The sequence below is a fragment of the Cordyceps fumosorosea genome (assembly GCF_001636725.1).
Source record: "Cordyceps fumosorosea ARSEF 2679 chromosome Unknown scaffold_11, whole genome shotgun sequence".
NCBI classification, from domain to species: domain Eukaryota; kingdom Fungi; phylum Ascomycota; class Sordariomycetes; order Hypocreales; family Cordycipitaceae; genus Cordyceps; species Cordyceps fumosorosea.
Window position 1 is genome coordinate 45,698 of NW_017387311.1, and position 22,159 is coordinate 67,856.

The 22,159-nt window shown below is 55.1% G+C and overlaps 9 protein-coding genes across 9 annotated transcripts; 4 read left to right on the forward strand and 5 right to left on the reverse strand.

Annotated features, from left to right (window-relative positions):
• Positions 1–516: 516 nt before the first annotated feature.
• ISF_04808 (hypothetical protein) lies at positions 517–1,482 on the reverse strand (the record flags this gene model as incomplete). Its single annotated transcript, XM_018848413.1, has 2 exons — positions 517–1,334; positions 1,437–1,482. 2 exons carry the CDS (start codon positions 1,480–1,482, stop codon positions 517–519), a joined length of 864 nt encoding a protein of 287 aa, XP_018704139.1.
• Positions 1,483–2,043: 561 nt separating this feature from the next.
• ISF_04809 (NADH-ubiquinone oxidoreductase) lies at positions 2,044–3,648 on the reverse strand (the record flags this gene model as incomplete). Its single annotated transcript, XM_018848414.1, has 3 exons — positions 2,044–2,213; positions 2,274–3,261; positions 3,346–3,648. 3 exons carry the CDS (start codon positions 3,646–3,648, stop codon positions 2,044–2,046), a joined length of 1,461 nt encoding a protein of 486 aa, XP_018704140.1.
• A 424-nt stretch (positions 3,649–4,072) lies between these two features.
• On the forward strand, positions 4,073–4,709 carry ISF_04810 (Trimeric LpxA-like protein; the record flags this gene model as incomplete). Its single annotated transcript, XM_018848415.1, has 2 exons — positions 4,073–4,468; positions 4,521–4,709. 2 exons carry the CDS (start codon positions 4,073–4,075, stop codon positions 4,707–4,709), a joined length of 585 nt encoding a protein of 194 aa, XP_018704141.1.
• An 81-nt stretch (positions 4,710–4,790) lies between these two features.
• ISF_04811 (Fe-containing alcohol dehydrogenase) lies at positions 4,791–6,509 on the reverse strand (the record flags this gene model as incomplete). Its single annotated transcript, XM_018848416.1, has 4 exons — positions 4,791–5,221; positions 5,285–5,922; positions 5,995–6,389; positions 6,480–6,509. The coding sequence occupies 4 exons, from the start codon at positions 6,507–6,509 to the stop codon at positions 4,791–4,793; spliced, it is 1,494 nt and encodes a 497-aa protein (XP_018704142.1).
• A 1,198-nt stretch (positions 6,510–7,707) lies between these two features.
• ISF_04812 (peptidase family T4 protein) lies at positions 7,708–8,913 on the forward strand (the record flags this gene model as incomplete). The annotated part of the gene is made up of 1 exon (XM_018848417.1): positions 7,708–8,913. The coding sequence occupies one exon, from the start codon at positions 7,708–7,710 to the stop codon at positions 8,911–8,913; it is 1,206 nt and encodes a 401-aa protein (XP_018704143.1).
• Positions 8,914–9,380: 467 nt separating this feature from the next.
• ISF_04813 (BTB/POZ fold protein) lies at positions 9,381–11,581 on the reverse strand (the record flags this gene model as incomplete). The annotated part of the gene is made up of 6 exons (XM_018848418.1): positions 9,381–9,666; positions 9,720–10,054; positions 10,107–10,239; positions 10,290–10,908; positions 10,967–11,082; positions 11,547–11,581. The coding sequence occupies 6 exons, from the start codon at positions 11,579–11,581 to the stop codon at positions 9,381–9,383; spliced, it is 1,524 nt and encodes a 507-aa protein (XP_018704144.1).
• Positions 11,582–11,934: 353 nt separating this feature from the next.
• ISF_04814 (hypothetical protein) lies at positions 11,935–14,064 on the reverse strand (the record flags this gene model as incomplete). Its single annotated transcript, XM_018848419.1, has 2 exons — positions 11,935–13,810; positions 13,868–14,064. The coding sequence occupies 2 exons, from the start codon at positions 14,062–14,064 to the stop codon at positions 11,935–11,937; spliced, it is 2,073 nt and encodes a 690-aa protein (XP_018704145.1).
• Positions 14,065–16,192: 2,128 nt separating this feature from the next.
• Positions 16,193–19,609, forward strand: ISF_04815 (Serine/threonine-protein kinase domain protein; the record flags this gene model as incomplete). Its single annotated transcript, XM_018848420.1, has 3 exons — positions 16,193–16,840; positions 16,933–17,563; positions 17,625–19,609. 3 exons carry the CDS (start codon positions 16,193–16,195, stop codon positions 19,607–19,609), a joined length of 3,264 nt encoding a protein of 1,087 aa, XP_018704146.1.
• Positions 19,610–20,849: 1,240 nt separating this feature from the next.
• On the forward strand, positions 20,850–22,069 carry ISF_04816 (cell differentiation protein rcd1; the record flags this gene model as incomplete). Its single annotated transcript, XM_018848421.1, has 2 exons — positions 20,850–21,814; positions 21,886–22,069. The coding sequence occupies 2 exons, from the start codon at positions 20,850–20,852 to the stop codon at positions 22,067–22,069; spliced, it is 1,149 nt and encodes a 382-aa protein (XP_018704147.1).
• Positions 22,070–22,159: the final 90 nt, after the last annotated feature.

Genomic DNA, 22,159 nt, shown 5'->3' on the forward strand with positions numbered 1-22,159 from the left:
GTCTTCTTCTTCTTCCTGCTCATTTTTGGTTTAATCTTTTGGAGAAATAATGATGGCATGTTCATGATTATGTTTGAGAAAAATACCCGGTGGAGAGTCTTGTCCTGTCTGGTTTTGCATATCCCAGCCGTATGAAAATGGTTTGGTTTACATGTTCTGCAGTTGGTGGACGGCGATGAAGATTGTCATTTTTGAAATGACAGATTGCATGTTGAGATCCTGATTCACAGCCAATGAGAATTTTCTGGGAGAGGGGAATTAAATACTCAACGTCTCTATTGGGGACATTGTCAACCTGAGATGTTGAGGCCCTCCAGGTCATACTTGCATTTATCTTGTCTTGCCTATTTTTTTTTAGTACACAACCATTTAATAAAGGTAGTCATATACAGCTACTTTGATGGTACATGGCTTATTTTAGTCTATTCTGGAGTCTATAATTCTTGGAAGAAGCCAGGAAAGGGCAAAAAAATACCATCCAACCAAGACCTTTGTGTCTCGTCGAGAAACGCCTTTTCACTGCAAGGTTTTGGCGCAGCGTTCCCAATGACCGCGCAATGTAATGAGAGACGTAACCGCCATGGCGATGCCGACCTGGCCGGGGTGAAACTCGGACAACCCGCAGATGTTCGCCGGGATGACCATATCCAGCGCATCATTGACCATCTTGAGCGTGAGCGCCCGTACCTGCACTCTCGTCTTCCGCGCCGCTTCCGCCTTGTCCAGCTTCCTCTTCCTTTCTGCATCCCGCTTCTTCTTCTTCTTCTCCGATGCCGCTCCCTTCTTCCCACCTTTCCCCCCTTCCTCCTCCGCATCATCATCACCCACGCCGCCGCCGCCGCCGCCAAAATCAGCCCCCGTCGGCACCGCGCGCTCCGCCAGCAGCCGCAGCACCCTCACGCCCCCCGCCAGCACCATCGCCACCAGCGCCGCCAGCCAGCACGCCTGCGCCTGCACGTTGAGCCTGCGTGTCTCCTCCGCGCCGAACACCGCCAGCCCCGGCAGGCGGGTCACGTCCGGCAGCGTGACGGTCTCCAGCAGGCCAAACATGCCGAGCAGCGAGCCGGCGACGACGTCGAGCAGGTCCTCCACGCCGGGGGCCGAGGCGAGGCTTTGGTACTGGGCGTAGCTGCCGTGGAAGGCGCGCAGGAACCAAAAGGTCCGCAGGGCCCGGCGGGTCACGTTGAGCCAGTCCTGCAGCGCGACGAGGGCGAGGCGCGTGGCGAGGTGGTGGGCGGCGGAGGCGGAGGGCCGCGCGAGGGCGATGAGGAAGCTGTAGGAGGTGAAGACCATGCCGACGGCCTGGAGCAGGCGCATCATTCGCTCAAGAGCGACTGAATGTGTTAAACAGACGAACGGTCAGTGACGGTCAATTGGCATTTGAGAGGGTGGCGGATGAGGAGGTATGGTTTGCGCGCACCCGTGGTAGGACATACAGATATCAGCCCCAAAGGCGACGAACGTTTCTATGGTCTTGGCCATGTTTTTTTGCTTTACCCGCAAGTTTCTGGATGTCTTTCAGGGAGGGCGTACGAATTGGCCGTCGCAGAAAACGTATACCTGAAGCAAGGCAAGTAAAGGAAAAGCTCTGCACAGGAAGGATTATGGCGCTTATTATGCCAGGAGGTTATGCCATTTGCATGTTAGGCTCCAATGCCGACAACGAGAACGAGCCCCCTAATAATGATCCTTGGGCTCGGCACGGCCACATCGAGTCCGCAGATCCCGCGCTCGGCCCACTCTCTGGGGGCGGAGAAATTACTGATCAAGCTCCTTCATTCGCAAGTAGTTGGAGATAGTTGGTCAGCGCAATCCTCTGACTGCAGAAGATGTCATGGTCTAGAGAGCAGAGCATTGGAAAACGCAGCCGGCGAAGATATAAATTCACATCATACAGCTTAGATTTGTAACAAGTAACATTGATGACATAGTAAAATAGATACAGCCGCAGCATTGTGCGGGTAGGTTGCGCAACCGCGCTTCGCCCAATCGCGGAACCTCTAAAATCTCGCTCGAAACCCTCTTTTACTCCAGCTATTACAATTATTGGCCAGGTGACAGGAGCTTGCCCTCAGCACGCGCGGTGCGGGGCAGACCGCCAGCGAAAGCCTGGCCGCCGTTCTCCTCGGCAAACTTGGCCATGCGCGCCTCCAGCTCCGGGCGGAAGTGGCGAATAAGACCCTGGATGGGCCAGGCGAAGGCCTCTCCCAAAGCTACGAGACCCATTAGTTTCTGTGATCGAGATAAGGAGCGTGGTACGTTAGATGACTTACCGCAAATAGTGTGTCCCTCAACTTGCTTGGTGAGCTCCTGGAGCATGTCAATCTCACGCTCGCGGCCTTGGCCCTTTTCGAAACGAGACATGATCTGCTCAGTCCACTTGCTGCCTTCACGGCAAGGAGTGCACTGGCCGCAGGACTCGTGGCGGTAGAAGTGGCTGAGGCGGCTGATGGCGCGGACGACGTCGGTGCTCTTGTCCATAACGATGACGGCTGCCGTACCCAGACCAGACTGGCTGTCCTTCAGGGCGTCAAAGTCCATCAATTGGTCGTCGCAGATGTTCTTGGGGAGGATTGGGGTGGAGGAACCACCAGGGATGATGGCCAGCAGGTTATCCCAGCCGCCCCGGACGCCGCCGCAGTGCTTGTCAATCAGCTCGCGGAGGGGAATGGACATCTCCTCCTCGACGGTAACGGGGTTGTTGACGTGGCCGGAGATGCAGAAGAGCTTGGTGCCCTGGTTACGCTCGCGACCGAAGCCGGCGAACCAGTTGCCGCCGCGACGGCAAATGGTCGGCGCGACCGCAATGGTCTCGACGTTGGCGACGGTGGAGGGGCAGCCAAACAGGCCGACGGCGGCCGGGAACGGTGGCTTCAGACGAGGCTTGCCGGGTTTGCCCTCGAGCGACTCAATCAGGGAGGTCTCCTCGCCGCAGACGTAGGCGCCGGCACCGCGGTGGATGAAAACGTCAAAGTCATACCCGGAGCCACACGCGTTCTTGCCGATGAGACCGTCCTTGTACGCTTCGTTGATTGCCCGCTGGAGGACCTCGGCCTCGTAGATGAATTCGCCGCGGATGTAGATGTAGGCGGCGGTGGCGTTCATGGCGCGGCCGGCGACGAGGCATCCCTCGATGAGCTTGTGCGGGTCCTTGCGCATAATCTCGCGGTCCTTGCAGGTTCCGGGCTCGCCCTCATCGGCATTGACGACGAGGTATCGCGGTTTGTTGTCCTTGTCCCAGTCCTTGAAGTTCATGAAAGACTGCAGACGCATTGGTCAGTTTTGTTCGCTCGTAGTCGTCGCACCATCAATCTCCACAACCGAAGCAGCCGCGCTACAACGTACCCATTTCAGACCCGAGGGGAAGCCAGCGCCACCACGGCCACGGAGACCGGAGGCCTTGACCTCGTTGATAATCCAATCGTGCCCCTTGAGGATAATTTCTTTCGTCTTGTGCCAGTCGCCCATCTTCTTCGCGCTCGCCAGGTCGGCCGGGTATCGTCCGTACAAATTCTGGAAAATACGGTCCTGATCCTTCAGGCCGCCGTAGGTGCGCTTGGGGGTGCCATCCTGGACGGTGGCCAATCCTCTCACGGCGGTCCGTGAGACATTGACGGCCGTCTTGGGGGCCGCTCTCGTGGACAGCATGTTGTTGGCTTCCGTTGAACGGTTTGGGGGTTGAAAGACGTGTGCGCTACTTCGATGGGCGACCTTGCAACTAATCTGAGCATCAGAAATGCAGACGATGTGGTTGGCCAATGCGAGCCACATCTATGACTAAGCTTTGGCGTTAGCGAGTACCCCAGAACTCACCCAGTTTACTGTGGATATCTTGTACTGCCCAACATCATCAACTTGCGACCATTTAGACTGTCACTAGGCCAAACTTGGACTTCACTTTCAAGCTCCAAACTCCGGAGATGGATAGCTTATTCCAGCGCGTCCATGAACTTTAAGCTTTACCCCTCGCCACGCTTTTCATAGCAATCTTTTCTACCTGACAAACAAATATTTTCCATCTCTGAAGTTTGCGATTCTGATCAGCCCTCCAGAGAGAGTTTTGGTACCAATCATGTCGAGCAAACGCCACTCAATCCTGCCCGCGATTGACAGATCCGGCCCCAAGCCACCCGTCAACTTTTCGTCCTCCCTCGTAATCTCCGACAATGCCATTCTACAAGGCACACACTCAATAACTATGCAATCCGAAACGGTGATTCACCCTCGCTGCCGCTTTGAGTCCAATGACGGCAGTGTTCTTATCGGACGACGCTGCATCATTCACGAGCGGGCTCACATCGGGGCCCGACCCGAGAACCCAGAAACTGCCGGCGCGGGAGGTGTTGCTGTCGGTGACTATGTGCAAATAGAGGTCGGCTCTATCATAGAATCCGGCGGCACAGAAATCGGCGAGGGCAGCTTGATTCAAGTCGGAAGCAAAATTGGCAGCGGCACCAAGATTGGATCGGTATAATCATCCGCTTCCTAACACGGAGTCGCGACAGCTAACGTAATACCAGAACTGCACAATATCTCCCATGTCTGTTATTCCTCCCGGAACGACATTACCAGACTACACCGTTGTCTATTCGAACGGCACACAACGAACGGACCAACGCGACGCATCCGAATTGAGGAAACTAGGCATGGTGAAGCAAATAGCTGTCCTACGGCACATGATTCCGAGCAACCCGGACAAGTTCAAGTGAACACAAGTCAGTGCACCTGTGTTTCCGCTATTTATTTGTCTATACAACTCCAACCAAATAAGCACACGGGGTTTTGTACAACTAGTGTGACAGGGCATTTTCGAAGAGCTTCCGCAGCTGGTCACGCTCAGTCTCCAGCTCCTTGGCAAGGCCAGGCGCAAGCATTAGCACACGAGCCTGGGGCAGTGTGCCCTCGACCAGAGCTTCGATGTGCTCGCTGCCGAAGCCAAGGTCCTTGATACCGCTCGGCTGGTCGCCGAGGTCGGCCAGGAACTTGGTCAGAGCTTCGGCCAGGATCTCGCCAGCGCTCTCTCGCTTGACGTTTGAGATGTCAACACCAAATACCTCGGCGGCGGCAAGATGGCGTTCGGGATTGGAAGCGCCAGTGAATCGAAAAACGGCCGGTGCAGACACGGCGACTGAGACGCCGTGAGGAATCAGCGGTGCTGGGAGGTCGTAACCAGCGTGTCTATAGCCAGCAGGGTTCTGTCCAGAGATGGGGTATGACATGCCTAAATATGTTTGTTAGATGCGGGTCATCTTCTATGTAGAAATAATATCAATACGTTACTTACCATGGCAAAGATGGACACCCGCGTTTCCAAATCCAACACCGGCTAGCGTAGCGGCCAGGAGCATCTCACTCTGTGCCTCAAAGTCATCAGGATCTCTAACGGCTCGGGGAAGGTACTTGACGGTGGCGCGTAGGGCGTGGAAGGAGAAGACGTCGGAGATTGGGTTGGCGCCCTGGTAGGCAGGTCGCAGGATGGGGTTGGCCGGGCGGGGGGTGCGCTCGTTGTAAGGGATGGCGGTCCAAGATTCGAGCGAGTGGCACAAGACATCCAGGCCGGAGCTGGCCTTGACGGCGGCCGGCATGGTCCTCGTGTTGAGGGGATCGCAGATGCCCAGCGTCGGCTTCAGGTTGCGGTGAGCAACGCCGGTCTTGGCCTTTTTCGAGACGAGGTCGAAGATTGCGGTGCCGGTCGTCTCGCTACCAGTACCAGCCGTGGTGGGAACCGCGATGAGAGGCTTCAGCGGCTTGTCGACGGGCAGGCCCTTTCCAAGCGGCGCGTTGACAAAGTCGAGAAAGTCGGCGTCGGGATAGCACGTGTACAGGTTCATGAGCTTGGCAGTGTCCATCACGGATCCACCACCGACAGCAAGGAAAGCATCTGGCTGGTACGGACGCGACCAGGCAATGGCTTCCTTGACTCTGCAGATACACATCAATTAGCAAGGTTGGTTCTCGCTGCAGTGGGAGTGGGACCTGTCCTGTTTTTCTTACGAGCTGTCCTTGGGCTCGACGCGGACGTCGGCAAAGACCTCGAAGGGGACGCCCTCGCGGGTGAGGCCCTCGACGACCTGCTTCATGGCGTCGAGCTTCTCGACGGTGCGGTCAGTAACAACAGCGACGCGCTTGGCGCCGAGGTTCTTAAAGTCCATGCCGACCTCCTGGGTGACGCCGGGGCCGAAGCGGATGGATGAGGCGGCCATCTCAAAGGCGTACTCCTTGAGCGTCTCCGTCTTGGTGGGTGTGGCGTAGCGGCGGTAGCCGGGTTGGGCGGGTCGGGGCAGGACGGCGGGCTGGGACTGGTGATAGCCTGGGTTGGAGTGACACGGGCACGAGGGCGGGTGCGTGTACTGGATGGTGCGGAGGAGGCTGCTCGCGCGGACGGCCGCCTGGGGAGCGGGAGTGAGGATGCAGGGTCAGCGGTTGCGTGTCTGATGATGATGGTGATGAGGGCGTGAGAGTGGGCACGGGTAGCTTACATTGGGCACGACTCGGATGGGAGCGACCATTGTGGGATGAATAAATGAATGGACGCGTGATTACCCGGATATGTGCTTGTCAATTGGCCGTTGGGAATGTATCTCGATGCGTGCTTTGATGAACTGCTTTCTTAGCATAACAAAAGTCAAGACAGGTGAGGGGGGAGACAAGGCGGACCGCCAAGTCAGTGTCTCGAGCCTCGGGTGTTGCGCCGTACCCCGGATTTAGGTGGTGCTTGTGGCGGGGCAAGCGGACCTGGCAGCACCAACACGAGGACGGCGATGAAGATGAAGAGAGAAGTTCATGTCCCTTTCGCATCTAGACACCGGCTCTGGTGTGTTGGATAATGCGAAATCATGCAGGATCCCTTGAACTTTCGGGGTTTTTTTTTCCCTGATTCTTTGTTCAACCTTTGCCTGCTATTCCACAAACACAAACACTCTTCAGCACCGGCCCGCGACACCCGTTATAGCCGCCTGTGGAACATGTATGTATATGTACCGCGGATTATCGCTGCCAACAAAGCAGTCGTGAGGAAAAAGTATGAAGCAATGAATATTTTGCACCTCAGGTTGCGGCCATCGCATCATATTGGGCTGCGTTATTTCTCTCCTTGTCGTTGTCCATCCAGCCTAGTGATCTCTTACCCTAAAGTCCGACATGTTGATGTGTAACAAGCTTCTATGACGGCACGCCAGCTGAGAAGAAAAAGTTAAGCAGTAATAATCTGGGTTAAAAATTGGCAGACTTGAGTCGCGCTCTGACCCATGTCTCGGGTAGTCGTATTTAAGCTTTCAAAGACAGGCAGTGAAATTCAGGGCCGACAGCGTGGCGAACAAAGCCCAGAGTGGATTCCCGCTAGAGTCAACAAAGACAACAAGGCCAAACAACCGGCCCGATGACCAAAAACCTGGAGCAAGAGCCACCCTGATCAGAAGGGCAAAGCCTCATAAGTTGCAAATGATCAATACGCTAACTACCGGCCACACACACCAACGTGGATATGGCAGGCATCATCACACAGTTTGCGTCCGCCATCACGTTTCCCTGCACGTCCACGCAGTCGTCAGCTGTCTATTGAGCTATGATAAAAGCCCTTGATGCGCGACTTTCCTATCTGCTTCACTGTTGCCGACAAATTCACTACTCTCAACCTCTTCTTGCCCCTCCTAAGCACAAACTCAAGCCCTTACCGCCACCAAGTCTACCGCCACCAAGTCTACCGCCATGGTTATCATCAGGACTGAGACCAAACCAAATGCCGCCCGGATGAGAGTGCGCGAGGCAATCCCAGGACTTCGCCTCGGCAACTTCAAGCCTGGAAAACTCAACTCTATTACCGACGTCCCGGGCGTGTTGGTTGACGTCATCACTATTCGGTCCCAAGACAAACACGTCAACACCGGACTTACAACAATCCTTCCAAGACGAGACTGGTACAAGTACTGCTGCTTCGCTGGCGTATTTCGCTTCAATGGATGTGGCGAGCTGACGGGGTCTCACTGGATGGACGAGACTGGCCTTCTTACATCGCCGATTCTCCTCACATCCACCGGCTCGGTCGGTGACTCTTACCGGGGAATCTATGAATACTGCTACCGCTTTCACCAGGATGTGGAAGGAGAAATGCCTCTTTTTATCGTCCCCGTTGTCGCGGAGACGTATGATGGCTATTTGAGTGATCTTAGCCGTTTCCCGTTGACGGCGCAGCACGTCATTGACGGTATCAAGAATGCTTCTTCGAAAGCTGTCGCCGAAGGGTGCACAGGGGGCGGGACTGGCATGGTGTGCCACAGATTCAAGGCTGGTACTGGATGCAGCAGCCGAGTTGTCAGCGGCTTCGACGAGTCGGGAAACGAGGTTGACTATACGGTCGGCGTGTTGGTTCAGGCCAACTATGGAGGCCCTCAGTCGTTCCATGTTGGCGGTGTCCCCGTTGGAGCGATTATCAAGGAAGAGCAGGATGCAGCAGAGAAAAAAAGGGATGAAGAGGCTGAAAAGTCTGAGAAGGAAGTTCGGAAGGACGGAAGCATCATCATTGTCATTGCAACCGATGCGCCTCTGCTGCCTGTCCAGCTGCAGCGACTCGCCAAGCGCGCCACCGTCGGCCTCGCCAAGGTGGGCGGCTACGGTAACAATACCTCTGGTGATATTTTCCTGGCCTTTTCCACAGCAAGCAAGATTCCGTACCAGGAGGTCTCCATGTCTGGCCATGCCTCGCGCACTGTCGACCCGCTGCGGCCCAGCCCGATGTCGGTGCAGATGACGGACAACGATTCCATCAACGGCCTTTTCGAGGCGGCGGCAGATGCGACGGAAGAAGCGATTTACAATTCCATCTTTATGGGAACAACCATGACTGGCTTCAAGGGCAGAACGGTCCCGGCTGTGGATATTGGAAAGATTAAGGCGATCGTTGAGAAGCGACTGTGACGGAAGCTGGCAAGGAGGAGTTGCAAACTGTGAGTAGGGCAGGCATGTACATAGGCAAGCACCTTGGAGGTAGTTAGGGTACAAACCGCATCATCAACGGCTGGCGCTGCCTAGCACGTCTTTGTAGAGTGAATAGAAATCCTAAAACTGGAATATAACCTAGCCGAGCCAAGTTGTCCTGACATTCAGAGCCATCCCTACCAGAGCAAACACTGGGACATCGTCCGCCACATCTAGACATGCACACGAACATGAGCAAAGCCGCCATGTGCCAATAACAACACCACTATTAACGAAAACTCAAGGTACCAAAAATAGTAACAAACGAAAAGAAAAGAAAGACAAAACAAACTATTACATGTACCCAGACGCCAGCATGTGTAATACTCCCTAGCAGCTTTCTCCCAAGTTTCGCTTTATGGTATCTTTGCTTCCCATCTTTTTTTTTGTTCAAAAGAGTAGTTCCTTTACCGGAGTCCAATCACAGACATCTCCAGCGTCCATACGCGTCGGATCCAGACTTTGAGAGGACCCTCGACTCCGTCGACATTGTCCAGCTCGATGCCCTCCCACCAGCATCGTCTCGCGGGTTTGCGCCAGAACAAGAGCAGCTTCTGGGCCATCCCCATTGCGTTGTTTCCCAAGTCGCTCCCGCGAATGTCACTTCTCAGTCGGGTCAGCGCCAGGCTACAAATGACGGCCTTGTTGGGCTCGCCGGCTCTATGGCCCCAGCAGTCGTCGTGATTGAAACCACTGCAACAAGTTAGCGTGTCTGTATCATGTGTGCGTTGCAATTGGGCACGTACCCAGCAGTCAGCATCTCAATAAGATGTGCCTCAGTGGTTCCAGGCTCGTCACTGCGCTTCAGCCCAGAAAAGATACCGTCTTGCTTTTGGAGAGCCTGCGCTGCAGCCCTCTTGACTTTGATCATGTCTTGTTGCGTAATGTCTGCTTTGGGAGGAATGACATAAAAATCAAGATCTTCTCTAAGAACAATGATACCAGCCCGCTTCGATGCGTCATCGCGAGAGTCTAGTCCGTGCGAGTCTCCATCGTTGGACGTGCCCTCCGAGTCAATGGGTATCGACTGTGCAACATCACGGAAAAAGTCCAGCATATATTGAAGAGAAACGGGGTCATACTGCGCCACTGTCAGTATTGCATGAGATTCACTGAGAAGACTAATGACATACGTCGACTTGCACCGCATCATCGTTGGGGCCACCCATATGGCCCTCTGGGAAGAGCCCATTGGGGAAAAGAGACAGCAATACAAATTCGGGGAGGGTAAGCAGCTCATCTCTGGATAGCACAAATCGGGTACCACTATGATGGGTTAGAGCATGCTCGAGATTAGAACACCATAGGGGACGTACCGAAGGTCCATCACAATAGTCTCATCAGCGCCGACATCTCCGATGGCGTTGATGGACGGTCCACCCTGCTGGACCTGAGTAATAATACTCGACGTTCCTCCGGCGGCAGCCATTAGATATGTAAATGATTGAAGGGGACTGTCTCCTTCTTCAGAATATGCCGGCGGCGGTTCCGCGTCGTCGTCTTTGCCGCTAGATTCGGCCTTGGTATCGCTGGGGAGCGCGCGTTTGGTCTCCTGGACAGGGTCCTGAAACGCTCGTCCGGTGCCTTGGTCGGGGTCAAACGGCGTAGACTCCTCGAGGCTGGACGAGTAGGCCGGCGCAGCGACGGAGCCCGAGGCGGTGGCTTCCTCGCAAGCAGAGGCAGCGGCTAGGCTGACGACGGCAGGATGGAACTTACGGGCCGGTCGCTCGGGGGAGAGCTCTGCCGACGCGAAGAGCGAGGAGAAGGGCGGCGGCCGGGACGAAGACGAAGCTTCGGAGACGGGATACTGCGGCGGGGGGGGCGAGTGCTCGACGGCGTCGTGGTCGGGGGAGGACGCTCCCTTGCTGGCACTCTCGTGGGTGGCGGCGGCGCAGCGCTCGCGGTGCACCAAAGTCTCAACTGACTCCGGGGACGCTAAAGGTCCAGTTCCAGCCTCCTGTGATGCAGACAATGCGGCGGATTAATCGATGACGCGCAGCGATGGCTCGGGAGGACAATGGGAGGTACGGTTTTCCCGGCAACAGTGCGACGGCGAAAACACGCAAGAAAAGGGCACCGGTATCTGTGAGGTGCTGTTGTCCGACAAAACTAAGGGGCGTGATATCAACCTTGAGAGCGACAGTTGGAGGGGGCGAGCGGAATCAAATCGTCATCGAGCAATAGCGAGGGGCTATCTATTGTTTGTCTAGAAAGGCGCAACGGCAAGGGAGAAGCTGCGATTCGCTATCGAATGGATGGATGCTGGACTCCGGGCCCGGCTAGATGAATGGATGCGAGTCGTAAGGGTCGGTCGTGCACGGATCGCAATAGGTAGCGGTGGACACGAGGTAGATAGATGGGTAGGTATGTTGCGATCGTCAGGCTATCCTAGACTAACAGCATCGGCAGAAAACAGCTGCTTCGTGGCGAGATGAGCCGGTCAATGGTCAGTGGTCGACGAAGGACTGGTTTGTGGATTCAAAAGCTGGGGGTGGCAGATGGTGATGGTAGAGACGAAATGAAGAGAGGAGAGAGACTGAGAGGGTGACAACGGGCAAGGGTGGGGAACGAACCGGCCGTTGGGGTTGGTTGATTGCCAGAGCTTCATTTTGCTTGGCTGGCGCTAATTCGCCCAAGTTTAGAGAGCTGCAGGGGGGTGATTCAGCGCTGTGGACTGGTTCGTGATGCCCTGTGATGTTGAGAGTGCGCCAACCAATCGTAGCATCTTGATGCACTATTCCAGCCGCCTGCAACCTCCACGAGAGGCACTCTGTATTTGCCCCCTGTTAGGTAGGTATATTACCTTTCTTAGGTATTAACTGAGCTATCTTATATATCTACTGGGCAAAGGTACCTAACGGGTGACAAATACTACATCTTGCCACCCACCGGATGGGCTATTTCGCTTCATGTTTATTCACAGGGTATCTATCGTTCGGTCAAATAGCAAATCTAAATAATCTAGTCCTCGTCGTCGTCGCTGTCTCCAAACACTGCCTTGAGCAGGTCCTGACTTGCAGCACTGGCCTCGACAGCCTCGTTCTTTTCTGGATTAATCTTGACTGGCTCGGGGTTGACTTGGACAGGGGGGATGTCTGTGTCGCTATTCTGCCCAGGGGCCACGCCTGCGCCTCCAGAAGTCAATAGCAGGAGTTTGCTTGGCTCGTGAGCAACGCCAGCTCCTCCTGTTGCTGCTGCTGCTCTGGAGCTTGCATCATCATGATCTGGCTGCGAATGAGCCGGCGGTCGCACATTGAACCTTTTACACAACAGTCGACTTGGGTAAAAGTCTCGCACCGATCTTGTCAGTTTGCCATACATGCCAAGGTTAGCTGCCTCCTCGGCAGGGTCGGTGACACCCGGTTCTGGCTGTGACACGACGTCGCTTCCCTTGGTGTCTGCTGCGCCTGGTTGGGACTTTGCCGTAGTGAATCGCGATGCCATAAACCCTGTCATCGGCTTAAATATTCGAGCGCAGTTGTAGAACTCCGTCATTTCTCGCAGGTAGTCGTCGTCGGCATAGCCTTCGGGCTTGGCAGGCAGTGGGCGATCTTGGTTCGCCCCATGCTCCAGATACGCTCGGTAACGATTCCTTTTGCGTTCATCGTCGGCATACGGTCCAGAAACTCCTCTTGAGATGGCTGCAATAGCCGTCTCTTTATCCACTTTGGGCACTTGCTCCCAGAGCGCCTTTAATTTCTCCTCTACGGACAGTGCGTATTCCGCCGGAACCTCGCCCAGGCCGGGAGGGAGATTGATCTTGCCAGACGCCGCTGCGAGCTGATCCCGTGCTGCTGCAGAAATGAAGTCAAAAACCGACTTACCCGGCAGAGCCTTCTCGCCGAGGATAGCTGCCCTCGACTTGGGGTCCAACATTGACTCCCTGGCTGCATCTGCTGCAGTTTGGTAGTGGATGTCTTTCGATCGAGAGCTCGCCGGGTTTGCCGAAATCCACCCTTCGGGGACTGCAAGCGGCGCGTACTTGGACAACAGTTCTGTCAAGTCGTCCACTGCCTTGGCCAGCACAAAGCCGTCAAGCGGCAGCCGACCGTCGTGACAACGGTGCAAGCTCCTACCGGCGCGAGCTCCTTTTGGTAAGAAAACGGGAGCAGTTCCAAGTGCTGGGTTAGCAGCTGCTGTGGCCTTTTTCTTCTTTTTCTTGTCGCCACCAAGAACGCGATTGTAACTGATCTTTGGTCCCATTTCGTAAGGATTTTCGTCGTCGGACCCATTGTCATTCAAGATGCCCACTCCCATGCCACCACGTTGCATTTTTGATCTGATCTTTGGCCGGGACTTTGTAGTTGAGAGTTTCTCGGGACCGAGAAAATCATCGTCGTCTTTGTCGCTACCAGTTTCGGGTTGCGATTTACTGAGTTTTGCTTCACCTTGATATCCGAGACCCATTCGGTCGATTTTTCGTACAAATCGAATCATATCCGTATCTTCGGGTGCGAACAGATACGTCATATCATCTGTCGTGGACGAAATGTTGCTTTCCAGCCGCACTGTCCGCCGCACTTTTGGTCCTATTCCTTGTCCATCTTTCCACCCCATTCTGCGCAGCAGCTTCAAGCCCATGGTATCGCCTTCGGTCTTCAGTAGTCCATCCAAGCCGCCAGAACTCTCTTGGGCATCACCAGAGGACCCGAAACCCGCAAATGCTTGTGAAGTCTTGAGCTGCTGGGCCTCGGCCGCATCGGCTAGATCTTCATCATCCATGAAGTCTTGCGCTCGTTGTTCGATGGTTCGCTGATCGGATTTATTTCGGTTACTGCGACTGGATACGAACGTGGAAGGCGTCCAACCCTCTTTGGAACCGACTGTATTAAAGTACCTGGCACGGCGTGTTAATAAGTTCTCCAACCAAACAGTGGTGATGAGATATTCTTACCCGGCACTCCAGCCACCTGTGAAAGCTCCATGTAGCCTCTTTCTACCTCTTTCATCTCGTACGTCCTGTTTCCAGAGGGGCAGATATGATCCATCGTCGCGTCCTTCAATTTCGTCTGGGAGTGGCGTGCCGAAGAGGGCGTACGGCGCGTGCTGCTCCGATTCGAAAGTCGCGCGGGAGCGCTTGTATGTAGACATGGCTCCTGTAAGTAGGGGTTATCCGCCCCTTTGCGAGGAGACGTCTCAGGTCATCTATTTTTCTGTTGTCTTGTCAGCAGTCGTTGATTATAGTGTGGTTGTTGAAGCCAAATTTGGCGGGACTGGATTGGAACCTTATCGATAACGGCGCCACCTAACTACCTCCCATTACGCACCCGCCCAATAACTTGTGTGCTACATCAGTTCGTATAATTGACTGCGCTCCGGCAAACGTTGATACAGGGTCTTTTTGTCGACCAATGCATGAGAATAATTCCCTAGTCTGACAGCGAGAAAACGCAAAGCGATGTCTCGCTTTGTTTCCGTGCCCCATGACGCTGGAGTGCTGTTTGTGTACCGGTCACCACGGAGTTAGTTGCCAAATATATCCGCTGCCAAATATTGTTAAAACCTGCGACAAAGAGTGGTGAGATATAACAGCGACTACAGATTAGGAGCCCTTCGGACTCGGGCTTTTGAATTTCGTGGTACTGATACATGCACGTTGGAGGAGCGAGTGGAACCACGGCTTGTTGGGTTGGGCATAATGCAAGGATGAGGCAGGGAGGGGCTACAAGTTGATTCGTCTGGCGTCAAATTGGAGGATGAAAGTCTTGATGCACGAAGTCAAGACAGCAGATGGGTGGGCGTTGATTGCCTGCAGCAGCGTGCAGCGGAGCGACATACCACCAATCAGTACCGGGTAAGGGGAGAAGCAAGCAGTTGAGATGGGCGCATTGACCGGGCCATCAATTTGCATGGCGCGCACAGAGATGACAACGTGCTATGGCAAAGCTGAGGTGAGAAAAGAGACAATGGACAGAGCAGGACCTCGGCACCTACATATCTACCTACCTGGATCAGTACCTGGCCGCTCGTTCAAGAGCTTTGTTCATAAATGCCTACAGCAGGTAGGTAGCTGGCTTGGCATTGGTTTCTTCTGGTGTTGTATATATGTGCATAACTGTCAGTATGTATCGTACCTATCTATGCATGTACACATACCTGGGCCAGTGTTCATCTCGCTCGCTTCAAGGCCGACTACCAGCCCCCTTTATTAATAAATCTCTTCGGAGCGGGCATCAAGGCTGCCGTCTGTCTTATATTGTCGATTGGGCGGATGCTCATGTCATGTCGGACCTGGAACCCTGTCACATTGGTTTCTTTCTGTACAGATTAGCTTAACAACCTCATTCGTAGGCACTCGCACAGTCACAGCAAGGAGTCGATAGCTAGCACCTGCGGGCCACAGACCATGCAATAAATGAAGAAATTCATTTGACTCCACAAGTTGAGATCTCTGCCATTGTCCAATTTACCTGCCAAGTTGATTGGTACCAGTACGGGTCTGATTTCGCAGCTGAGCTCGGCATCTGCCCCGCATCAGCCGCTGAGCGAGATTTGTTGCCAAGTTTGGCAGGTACATTGCCCACTGTATTAACAGCAATTGCAACAACAAAGAACCTGGAAACTTGAAGGTGCCTGCCCGCCTTGTTGTTGCCTTCTGCCCGTTGCCCGTCTGCCCCAACCCACCCAGGTACAGTACCTGCTTGCCGCTTTCTGCTGTGCTTCCCAACTCTCCTGTCGTGTTGGAGCCTCCTGTGACGGATGCCACTTCTCGGCATCCAACTCGGCCATTCTTCTCACATCACAAGCAGAATCTAAATGCATCTAGACCTACAAAACAGCGACGGTCGCCATATCGCCCCTCTTATCTACATTGGATTTTGCTACACTGGTGCTGTCGCTGCCAACTGGTAGCCAGCCATCTACTACCTACCTCGTCGTTGGCTTCAGGCCTGAGAACTTCCGAGGGTACCTCCAACACCGCCTGTCTGCTGCTGTGGACAGCGGTACCCACGCACCTAACGGTACTAACCTTCCCAGGTACCTCGGAGTCGCAAACAAACCATTAAACGCTCGTTTCGTCTCGCCTCGCCCAGAGTGACAAAAAAAAAAGCTTATCTGAGTGACGGAGGAAACAAAGAAGGTTCAAATCGTCGCAGGCTTCATCTCTCTCGACACACCCCATAATTTTTGTTCCAATTCCCTGCCTCACCAAAGCAAGCCACCTCGTCGACTCGTCCCCCCTCCCCTCCCTCTCTCCCTCCTCCGCTAGAGGCCCATCATGACGACGACAGCGCCCCCAGGCTCCGATCTTTCGCACGCTTCACCTTCGCGGGCGCCACCATCCCGGTCATATTCCACCCGCAAAGATCCATCACACCCTTCACGTCCTCCAACTACCACATCGGCCACATCCAGCCCTGCTTCTGCTTCTGTTCCTGCTTCTGCCAGCTATCAGCGCTCACACTTCCACCACCAACAACAGCACCAACACCATCGCCGCGTCTCCTCCCACCGCTCCTCCGGCCACCAGGTTCCGCCGCCGCAACATGACTACGACACGACGCGCATAGCCTCCCACCCCAAGCGCAGTCCCAGCCGCGAGATTCCCAGGGGCCACGACGCCAACCGCCCTCACCGACGCAGCAGCTCTCGCTCTAGCTATCCCCATTCCCATCCTTCCCCCGATATGCCTTCTGCTGCTGCGGCAAATGCCGCGCCACCGTCCTCCTCCCACGGCCGCTCCTCGCACTCGCACTCGCACTCGCACGCGGGCACCGACGCCCAGTCCTCATCCCATGCTACCAAACAATCGCGCTCGCGCACCACCATCCCTACGCAGTCTGGAAAATGGATTCTTGGAAAGACCATTGGCGCCGGCAGCATGGGCAAGGTAAAACTTGCCCGCAAAGAAGACGGCAGCGAACAGGTTCGTCCCTGCCCCTATTCCCCCCCAAGCCCAACCATGCGTGCCCATCACCAACCCCACACGACAACTAACCTTGGCCGCCCCAACCACAGGTTGCCTGCAAAATCATTCCACGTGGCTCGACCGACGATAATCATCAGAGCCGCGCCGATAAAGAGCGCGCCGACCACTCCAAAGAAATTCGTACCGCCCGTGAAGCTGCCATCGTCACCCTTCTCAACCATCCCCACATCTGCGGTCTGCGCGATGTCGTGCGTACAAATTACCACTGGTACATGCTCTTCGAGTTTGTCAATGGAGGCCAGATGCTCGACTACATCATCTCACACGGGAAGCTTAAGGAGAAGCAGGCCCGCAAGTTCAGCCGTCAAATCGCCAGCGCCCTCGACTACTGTCACCGCAACAGCATCGTCCACCGCGATCTCAAGATCGAGAACATTCTTATCAGCAAGACTGGCGACATAAAAATTATTGACTTTGGCTTGAGCAATCTCTTTGCTCCCCGCGGCCACTTGAAGACGTTCTGCGGAAGTTTATATTTTGCTGCTCCAGAACTCCTTCAAGCAAGAGCGTACACTGGGCCAGAAGTCGATGTATGGAGCTTCGGTATCGTACTCTACGTGCTTGTCTGTGGCAAGGTACCATTCGATGACCACAGCATGCCCGCGCTTCACGCCAAGATCAAGAAGGGCCTTGTGGATTACCCCAGCTGGCTGTCAAGCGGTATGCCTGCACCAATTTCTCCTTTCGCCCAGCACTTTGCCTTTACTGACCAACGATACAGAATGCAAACATCTGATGTCCCGTATGCTTGTCACAGACCCAAAGCAGCGCGCGACCATGCAAGAAGTCATGATCCATCCCTGGATGCTCAAGGGCTACAGCGGACCTCCAGACAATTACCTACCTATTCGGGAACCTGTGACCCTGCCCCTGGAGCCCGAGGTCATGCACGCCATGCAGGGCTTCAACTTTGGCTCTCCAGAGAGCATCAACGCGCAGCTGACTAAAATCATCGAGTCGGAGGAATACCAACAGGCTTGCAGGCTGTACTATCGGGAAAGGAAGATCTCGCAACAGACCCCTGAAGTGGAAAAGAAGAAGAGTTTTGGCTTTGACTTCTATAAGCGACGAAACTCCGGCTCTGCGAGCCGCGACACGTTGACACACTCTAGCTCTGACGCGCTGCAGCTGGGTAGTGACCCTCTCAATGCCTTCAGCCCCTTACTGTCTGTCTACTATCTTGTACGGGAGAAGCAATCGAGAGAGCAAGAAACTCTGCTCACGCAGACACCCGCGTCTAGCAAAGAAAAAGAGAAGCAGAAGGAGCGCGAGCGTGAACGTGAACGTGAACGCGAGCGAGACAAAGAAAGGGAACGCGATCGTGATGCGCATGACCGTCCTGTCGAAGCCATGCCTGAACTCGCACCGCCCAAGGCGGCGCACACGAATGCTGCTGCATTCGAGATGCCCGGTGAGAAACCAACTGGCGGGCGCACACGACCACGGGCGAGAACACATGGCGAGGATGACGAGCCTGAGATTGTCAAGCAGCAGAAGCCACAGGATAAGCCGGAGCCTGCACCCAAGAAGGAGGGCACAGCAGCCGGTCTTCTGCGGCGCTTCAGCACGCGAAAGCGTCGAGACCCGCAACGCCATGAAAGGGATCGCTCCCACCCCCCTATGGTTCACGTTCATTCTCCTTCCGAGGCAGCGCCCATGGCACCGCGGAAGAGCTTCAGCATGCGTCGATCGCGCCCTGATCCAGAGGAGCTGCGTTCAGGGGGAAGCCAGCCCCATCACAAGGAACTTCTCAGCCCGCCGCTATCCGCGGGGGGAAGATCTAGTAAATCCGGACTCGGGCGCTCAACCAGCGTCAACTCGGGCGACACGCGTCGTCGTGAGGTAACAAGGGCAGCTCGTGAGCAGGCTGTTACTAGCGGCAGTGACCAATCCGTGGAGAATGATAGAAGTGGCCACAAGGGACATGGCCACTCACAGTCCATGACCATGCGAGCCAAATCTCTCGGCCATGCCCGCCGAGAGAGCGTTCAGCGCCGCCGAAAACGACGAGAAAATGCCATGGAATCCAACGTGCCTGAAGAAACGGACGGCGAGGTCGAACAGAGTGGGCAGTCTACGGAACGGCTGGCAACTAGTGAATTGGCAAAGCCTGTCTTCTTGAAGGGTCTGTTCAGCGTGTCGACCACATCAGGCAAATCGGTCCCTGCAATCCGAGCCGAAATACGCCGGGTGCTCCATCAGTTGAACGTCGAGTACATCGAAATCAAGGGTGGCTTTAGCTGCCAGCATTCGCCAAGCATTGACCTGAACAAGGTGCAAGATCCTCCTGGTACGGCTGCCGGGCAATCGAGTGGCCACCGGCGACGCTTCAGTTTTGGAGGATTGCGTCGTGGGGACGACCGAGATGACTCTGACCGTGGTCCTCTGACCCCCAGAACGCCTGTGCGCTCTGACAGGGATCGCAGTGACCGAGAGAGGAGCGACAGAGAGCGCAGCTACTCCAACTCCGAAACGTCAATCGATAGCATTCCGCGCCGGAATGGAGGAACGTCACGACGGGCGCCCGGAGAAACGAGCACGCAGGTGCAGAGCGATCTGGGTGGCAGCATGATTTTGGAATTCGAAATCTTTATTGTCAAGGTGCCGCTGTTGTCACTACACGGCATTCAGTTTAAGCGCATGGAAGGCAACACGTGGCAATTCAAGAACATGGCGGACCAGATTTTGAAAGAACTGAAACTATAAATGCTAGGAGATAGGCGTTTTTCTTTTGGTACATGGTGGTTGATGGAGAGCCAGACCTCTCGAAGGGGTTTCTTTTGTGTTGTGGAAACTGCCAGGAGGACTTTATGTACAAGCACGCATTGAGCTGCAGAACAGGACGCAGCAGCAATACCGGAAATATTATTCGCAAAATGCATTTGAGCATACTGGATAACAGTCATGACTATTGCCTGGGCTGCCCAAGCGAGGGGGCTCGAGTTTTTTAATACGTATTTTTTTGGTTGGTTTTGAATTACTTGAATTGGGAAAAGAGGGGTAATCATCGTCTGGCATTAGCACAGGTAGTTTCTAATACGGAAGAATTATTTTTTCGAGTCAAGATGTGTCCTGGTGCGAAGAGAAGAGGTGTCGTCAACACAGAAAAGCTGGTCATCAATTTAGGAAGGCAGCTCAGTGTTCTTCGCGAGCCCCAGAGTCGAAATATACAAGATGCGCTAGGCCAGCAGCCACTGGCGTCAAGTTTGGCTGGTCAGTGTTGGTGAGTGCTGGCTTTTCTAGCCAATCAGAAGAAAGGTTTGGTCTGGCAGCCTCGATATAGGCAGAGCGAAGCTGCAAACTTCTAAGGCGATGCTCCTCTGCGGCCTCTGTCGCTGGGCTGCATGGTGTGCCAGTCATGCGCACTGAACAAAATGTTGTACCTTATCACCACATTTTGGTGACACAGTACACACGCTTGGCCCGTGCACACAGCCACAAGTTCAGGCTGCCGCCAATCCGGTTTTCGCTCTCCTCCCTCGCAGCCCCCGAGAAGGCTTCTGCCAGCTCTTTCCGCCCTGGCTCGTCCTCCTCCCAAGCCTGACTACCTTGGCTACAGTAGCATTACCAGGTAGCTGCCCCGACCACACAACGGCCCCAATACGTTGGAAATTGGCTTCGCCATCAACCCGTATCACATCTGGCGGCGCATCTCGAAAACTTGTCGGTTACCTCAAACTCGCGCCTACTCCTTTCGTCTATTTAACGCCGCGCATTGCCGACCACCGACTGTCGACCCGGTGCCGCTCAACAACCGCGAGCCACGCAACACGAAAAGCATCACGCCCCCCGCCTTACTCTCCAGTCGCAAGCCCATATCGACAACCCACACAAAACACCCTCGCCCTCGACCAAATTGCCTCTCTTAAGCGAATCGCCCTCGGCTCACGAGAAGAAAAAAAACTCGCCTGCGAGCTTCCTCGTTCCAAGTGAAGCATAGCCCACCATGATGCCCTCGGGGCATAGCTACGGACACCACCAGTTTGGACACCAAGCTGAGTCGTCCTGGATGCATCAGCAGTCTGGCCATCACCCCCAGCAGCAGCATCCCCAGCAGAGCAGCAGCGCATCAACTGTGCAGCAGCAACAGGCGCAGCAGGCGCAGCAGGCTCAACAGCAAGCCCAGCAGCAGCAGCAGCAGCAGCAGCAGCAGCACTATGGCCGCCTCGCATCCAACAACCACGCCAACAATGGTAGCCAGGCTCTCGTGCACAGCCAGCAGGACAACAGCCACGAGCACATCTCCGAGGACAATCGCCGCACCATGGCCTACATTGCAGATCTCTTGCACGATAACACGCGCGAGGCCGCCCTCCTCGAACTTAGCAAGAAGCGAGAGCAGGTGCCGGAGCTCGCCCTCATCCTGTGGCACTCGTTTGGCGTCATGACCTCGCTCCTGCAGGAAATAATCTCCGTATACACGCTGCTTAACCCGTCGCAGCTCACGGCCGCGGCCTCGAATCGTGTCTGCAACGCCCTCGCCTTGCTGCAGTGCGTCGCGTCGCACAACGACACGCGCGCCCTCTTCCTCAACGCCCACATCCCGCTCTTCCTCTACCCCTTCCTCAACACCACGTCCAAGTCGCGGCCGTTTGAGTACTTGCGCCTCACCAGCCTCGGCGTCATCGGCGCGCTCGTCAAGAACGACTCCACCGAGGTCATCAACTTTCTGCTGACTACCGAAATCATCCCCCTCTGCCTCCGCATCATGGAGACCGGCTCAGAGCTTAGCAAGACTGTTGCCATCTTTATTGTCCAGAAGATACTCCTCGATGACAACGGTCTCAACTACATCTGCGCCACCTACGAGCGATTCTACGCCGTCGGCACCGTGCTGAGCAATATGGTCGCCCAGCTTGTCGAGTCCCAAACCGCGCGTCTGCTTAAGCACGTTGTCCGCTGTTTCCTTCGGTACGTCCATCATCATTACCTCACACTGGATAGGTGCACGATCTCTTCGAATGCTAACATGACTCAACCAGCCTAAGCGATAACGCCAGAGCCCGCGAAGCCCTGCGCCAGTGCCTCCCCGAGCCCCTTCGCGACGCCACATTCTCGTCCGTTTTACGCGATGACGCGGCTACTAAGCGCTGCCTCGCCCAGCTGCTCATAAACCTCTCTGATAATGTCGGCGACCCTAATAACTCGGGCGTCTCGGGCATGTGAAGACACCGCACGGACAGAACGCGCACGCTGTGCGCATGCTAACAACACCACGAACGCAGCAAGCTGCTTTCATTATGCATTTCAAAAGGC